This window comes from Sabethes cyaneus, chromosome 2 (assembly GCF_943734655.1).
Source record: "Sabethes cyaneus chromosome 2, idSabCyanKW18_F2, whole genome shotgun sequence".
In the NCBI taxonomy this organism is placed as follows: Eukaryota; Metazoa; Arthropoda; class Insecta; order Diptera; family Culicidae; genus Sabethes; species Sabethes cyaneus.
In genome coordinates this window covers 116,622,322-116,628,845 of record NC_071354.1, presented here as the reverse complement: position 1 = coordinate 116,628,845, position 6,524 = coordinate 116,622,322, and the positions used below count along the sequence as shown (strand labels likewise).

General features: G+C 49.8%; 1 protein-coding gene across 1 annotated transcript; it reads right to left on the bottom strand.

Annotated features, from left to right (window-relative positions):
• Nucleotides 1–2,030: 2,030 nt before the first annotated feature.
• LOC128735909 (uncharacterized) lies at nt 2,031–4,433 on the bottom strand. The gene has a single exon (XM_053830387.1). It carries the CDS (start codon nt 4,431–4,433, stop codon nt 2,031–2,033), a length of 2,403 nt encoding a protein of 800 aa, XP_053686362.1.
• Between the last annotated feature and the right edge of the window lie 2,091 nt (nt 4,434–6,524).

Here is a 6,524-nt window from a genome sequence, read left to right as displayed (position 1 = left end):
TCACCGTAATATCCCGCCGGTGCAGTGCGCCCAGCGCCAACATCCTCCCCCCGTAACACTTGCCACAGGTCCAAGTTTTACCACCAACATCTATTAGAGCTAACTTTGATACAGGCCTTCGGAGAAGTCCCCTCGCAGTTCTAACGACGGCTTGCCGGATTCGGCCATCACTTCCAGCTACCGTCTCCATCACTCGCCCTCTAGTCCAGTTGTTTCGCTTGTCGTCCTCCACGTTGAGCACTAGGTCACCGGTGGCTATCATCCGCTCTTCCCCGAACCATTTCGTTCTCTTCGTCGGAGTGGGCAGCATTTCCCGGATCCATCGTCTCCAGAAACAATCCAATTGATGTTGCAACATTCCCCACGAACTCTTTACCGCTTCTGTCCTAGTTGTTGGCTCCACCGCAGCCTGCCGAATTCCGCTCGAATTTCCCAATAGGAAGTGGTTCGGAGATAAAGCCTCGCTTTCTTCCGAGTCTAAAGGCAGATATGTTAGGGGGCGTTGATTGACAATGGCCTCCGCTTCGATGACCAAGGTATTGAGTGACTCGTCGTCCAGCTTCCGGTCACTGTTGTAGGCGCTCAACATCGCCTGCTTTACGGAGCGCACCATACGCTCCCATGTGTGGAGCCGATGGAGGAATGAATAGCCACTTAGTGTTCGTACTGGTCACAGTCGCAGCAAGTCCCTGCAAAATCTACTTTGCCAACAATCTTTCCGTGCCGTGAAAGTTGGTCGCGTTATCGGAATGGATCTCGGCCGGGGCTCCTCGGCGGCATACAAAACGACGAATACTCTTTATGCAGGCTTCGGGTAATAAGCTGCATACCACTTCGCAGTGTACCGCTCGAATGGTAAGGCAGGTGAAGAGTGCCACCCATCTTTTAGCGCTACTGCGTCCTACTTTCACCACCAATGGACTGAAGAAATCCAGGCCGACATACGTGAAGGGCCTAGTAAACGAAGCTAAGCGAGCTGGAGGGAGTGAAGCCATGCGTGGCATATGAGGTGCCGCTTGGCGCAGCTTGCATACAGTGCATCCACTCGCAACCTTTCGGACGACTGCTCGTAGGTTAGGCACGTGGTACCGTTGACGGATCTCGTTTACCACAGTCTCTGAATTAGCATGTTGGAACCGCCGGTGGTACGCGTCCACTACAAGAGTTGTTATACGGTGCCACTCGGGCAGAATCACGGGAAACTTCGTTTCCGTACACACGTTTGTCGCTGCTCCTATCCGTCCATCCACTCGCAGAATACCCGTCTCGTCGATAAACGGCGTCAGCTGATACAAAGCGCTCCGTTTGTTCAAGCCTGTTTGACCGGTTCTTGGTTGGTCACGGTTGTCTGAAAGCACCGCGATTTCTTCTGGGAATCTCTATCGTTGCGCCATTGAAATCAACGTCACTTCAGCTTGCCGCAGCTCGTCTTGGTTAAGGTAACCTTCAATTTTCGCCTCGCCGTAGATTGTCCGTCTCAGGTTCCCTACATAGCGATGTACAAATGCCGTAGCTCTGAGTAAGCGTTCCCACTTGGAAAAACGCTCAAAATCGATCAATACTGCAGGCACGGATGCTTCCACGTGAACATTGCACGTACGTAACTCTTCTTCAACGATTGGTTGTGGCTTTTTTTGCTTCGGCCACTCTTCGACAGGTTGATACAAAAATGACGGTCCCTGGTACCAGCAACTTTTAACGTCCACGGTTGGACCATTCCGCCATTTCGTGGCAAGATCCGCTGGGTTTTGCTTCGACGGTACCCACTGCCATTCGTTCACATCTGTCTGCTCCAGTACTTCACCAATCCTACAGGCTACATACTGCTTATACTTGCGGGGATCTGCTCTTATCCACGCCAGAACTGTGGTAGAATCCGACCATAGAAATCGCTCTGTTACTCTTACGGTAGGGGATTCCAGAACAAAGCGCATTAGGCGCGTTCCAAGGACAGCCGCTTGCAGCTCCAACCGAGGGACTGACAAGTGTTTTAGTGGTGCCACCTTGGTTTTCGCCGTTATCAAAACACATCATGTTATTCCGTCAACGTCAACAATCCGGAAGTAAGCCACTGCTGCATACGCCACTTCGCTTGCGTCGACAAATACGTGCAACTGCAGCTGACGGTAACTCTGCAGGGTAGCATTCGGGAAATAACATCGGGGTATTTTTACTGTAGATATCTGCTGCAGCAGGCCGATCCAACTCTGCCACCGTTCCCAGTGGTCGTCACCAATATGCTCGTCCCACTGTGTTCCAGCGCGCCAAATATCCTGCAGCAAGATTTTGCCGTGCACCATGAGAACGCTCAGCAAGCCAAGCGGGTCGAAAAAACTCATAATACATCGTAGAACTTGCCTCTTGGTAGGACACGAGTCATTCTGCAAGATTTGCTGCACGTCGTCCTTCAGCTGTACGGAAAAGCTCAGGGCATCTTCGTCCGTCAACCACAACATCCCAAGTACCCGCCCGTATTCCGTCGTTTTATCTTGGAACACGTGCCTGTTGCTGGTATCGACAGCTTCTCCCATGTGTTGTTTTACGACGACACTGTTTGACTGCCAGTTTCGCAGCAGGAAACCTGCTTTACTGTGGATCGCCTTGACTTGCTCCGAAACCTGTATTGCTTCAATTTCTGCACCAGAGCTGTCGAGGTAATCGTCGACGTAGTGGTTGTCTATGATCCCTTCGACAGCTCTTGGAAACTCTTCGACAAAGTCTCCGGCGTTCTTATTCTTTACATACTGTGCCGATGCCGGCGAACAGGTGGCCCCGAAGGTGGCCACGTCCATCACATAGACGTCCGGTGAAGCGGTTGAGTCTTTCCGGAACAAGAAACGCAACGAATGCCGATCTTCTCTTCGGATTTCCATTTGATGGAACATCTCCTTTATATCGGCGGTGACCGCCACTGCAAACTGCCGGAACCGTGCTAAAACAGCCGGCAAAGACGTCAGCTGATCCGGGCCTTTCAGAAGAAGTGCGTTGAGAGAGATCCCGTCGACCGTAGCTGCAGCATCCCATATTAGACGGACCTTCTCTGGCTTCTTGGGATTTATGACCGCTCCCAGCGGTAGGTACCAGACACGTTTGGGATTTGCCGTTTTCAGTTCGTCCTCACTGGCTCTATGCGCGTAACCTTTCAGCTCGTATTCATCGATCTGACGAAAAATATTTTCTTTTAGCGATGGATTTCTTTCCATCCGACGCTCCAAACATCCAAGCCGTCGTAACGCCATACCATAAATATCAGGAAATTCGATATCGTCGTACCTCCAGAGTAACCCGGTTTCAAACCGCTCACCAACTCGTAAGGTGGTTTCATCTAGCAGGCGTTCAGCTCGCCTGTCTTCCGCGGATGATACTTTAATCGCAGGTTCGGTGCCGACGTCATCAAGCACGAAGTAGTTTTTCACCAGCTCATGCAGTTCGCGATCCGGTTCGCAAGCGCAGACATGGAAATTGAGAGTGGGAGATGAGTGAGAACCACTTCCTCCGAACACGCACCAGCCTAGCCTTGTCTTCATGGCTACTGGCTCGTTGATATTCCCTTCCTTAACCTTCAGTGGTAAAGTAAGTCGTAAATTGTTCACCCCGATCAATAGCTGAGGAATAGCGTTTTCATAGCCGGAAAGTGGAAGCCCTTGAAGATGCTTAAATTGATTCATGAATTCGTTGATTGGCAGCGTCTGCACGGGCATGGCGAGCTTTTTTACGGTTCGTACATTTTTCAGTGGGTGATGCTTTCCACCATTCGCACTAGATATCTCCAACTGTAGCTGCTTCGATTCGGCTTCGATCCTGGAGACGTCTCCCGTCCAAGTAAGACATAATGGTGCCGATATGCCGCTCGCTCCGATGTTACGCGCTAATTCCTCTTCGACGAGTGTAAGGGATGAGCCATCGTCCAGGAAAGCGAAGGTGCTTACTATTTTTTTCGGTCCGTGAAGCGTTATCGGGATGATGCGGAACAGTAGCGATTGGTCCGGCATCCGATGTGCATGATTACCAGCAGTTTCGATGCTGGTCACTACCTTCGGTCTTCCAGATCCACCGGACGGTTGATTGTTACGGTTAGAATGGAGTAACGGATGATGGCGGAAAGTGCATCCGTTAATTCCGCACTGGACTGAATTTCGACAACTTCTTCTGCCATGCGCATTTAAGCAGCTACGACAGAGTTCATTGGTTTGCGCTGCCTTCCACCGTTCATCGATGGAGAGCGATTTGAACATGTCGCAATCCCGCACTCGATGTCCCCGGCGCTTGCAAATACCGCATTGCTTATGGTCATCCTTCGGCAGTTCCGGCTGATTGATATGAGCATTGATCAAACCCTTGTTCTTTATTTTCAACTGTTCCTTACTAGCTGCTTTTCCGAATCCTCCAGTGTACTGGGTCACTTTACTGGCCGATATCACCACGCCGTTCATAAATCCCCGAAGGTCTTGAGGTTCACCTCCGGATACTGCTGCATAAATTCGCCCACTCCATCTTCACATGTGCAGGCAACTTGTCCACCAGCGCCATCAGTAAACACGGGTTCGTCAGGTGAGACTGCTGACCTGCTGCTTCCAGGTGGTCGCACAAACTTTGAACCGCCATCCCAAATTCGATAAGCGTTTCGAGTCGCTCCGCCTTGGGTGCAGGAGTCGATCGAACTTTATCCAACAGTACGTTGATCAGCAGTTCCGGGCGTCCGAAAAGCAGCTGAAGGGTGTTGATCACTTGTGGCACCGATGCTGGCAGTAGGAGACGGCTTCTTACGGCTTCGTAGGCTGCACCTTTCAGGCATCGTTACGATCTGGTTAAATTTTCAACACTGGAATATCCACACGCGGCGGTTGTATTTACGAACGCACTAATGAAAAGAGGCCAGTCCGCGGGGTTACCGGCGAAAGGGGGAAGATCGCGGGGCATTATTTGTCGTGCGGCTAACTGCGAGGGGGAAGAACCTGTTTCTGGCATTCTTGTTGCCATAAACGAAGGATTTACATTTGACAATGGATCGTTAGCATTGGGACATGGATTGACATGAACCGATTGACTTTCTTTTCTCCCTAAAGGGGTAGACGTTGGGCAAGTGGAGGTATGTTGATTTTGAGAGGTAGGCATAGTCTTGGTAGGTTCAACTGGATTTGTATTTTTGAGTACCGGACTAATTGCTCCCAATTTATCAAGTATCTCTTGATAAGGATTGCTCGGCTGAGCAGAAGTTTTCGTTTTTGGAATGGAATTTATTGGTGGCTTACCTGGTGGCAGTACGGGGGGTAAAGAGGGAATAGTGTTACCAATGGAGGTCGGCGCGCGACCGTTAGACTGCATATTTGGCACCGTTTTGGGAATTGCGCCTGTGTGCTGCTGCTGATTCCCGTGGTGTGGTGGCAGGATCGCTACGGTCTCTTCTTGCTGCATTTGCGGTCCCTTCGCTAGGTTGGGCGCTGCCTGACGCTCCCTAGCGGGCTCTTGAGGTATTCCCCCTACGGCTCCATCTTTAGATGACTGCTGCTCCACCCATTCGTTGACACGTTGTTGCTTTGATCGACGACTCACTTGGCTACGGTTGCTTGCTTTCTCCCGTTCTTCTTCCAGCTCCTCTAGCAGGGAATATTTTCCCTGCATGAGTTTTCTCTCCAGTTCGATGGCCTTTTGCTCAGTTTTTTTCTCGACCTCTAACGCGCGCTGTTGGATTACGCGCTCCTCTTCAAGCCTCTGCAACTTCAAAGCGATATGGGCTGACCGGTTGGTCGACTTGGAGTGGACACTCGTAGGCAAGCAATTGCGACATGACCAGGATCTTTCCGCGACCAATGCAGTCACTCCTGCACAGCACATATGCCACCAGCTATCACACTGGTCGCATTGCACAAAGTTGTCGTACGTTGCGGGGCGCGAGCAGTTGACGCAGCCTCCCGTTGGCTCCTGATCAGGCGTTCGTGTCGATTCATCATTCGCGCCGGTTCCTTTCGCACTCATGGTAACGAAAGTTTTAAAGTTGTGTTCGGACTAGGTGGATCTTTTCGGGACACCGGGTTCTGAGCAACACGCAAAATCACGATTGCAGCTTTAAACTGCAATATTTAATTTAATTAGTTCATTTTAGTTTAAGTTTACAATAGTTATTTTAGCTTACACTTTCGGTGTTGGGCGATAATTTTAGATCCACACGTGCAATTTTAGGTTAGCTATTCTTTAGGATCTTCAATAGTAGATAATAAGATTCATATCAATATAGATTTTAACAATTTTAGCTAAATAAGTAACTACTTACGGTGGATTTTAGTGTAGTATAAGTAACTAAGAGTTTTTAACTATTTATAAGTAGGTATAATCAACTAATTATTAAGAAATCAATAAATTTGCTAGGTAACTTTTAGTTTTAGGTTTTACTTCGCCACGATGACATTCACAAATGACTTCGAGACGATCGCTTACTCAGCATACGTCATCCGCTGTCAGTCGTTAGACCGTCCGACGTCGGTTGACAACCGTCACCGTAATATCCCGCCGGTGCAGTGCGCCCA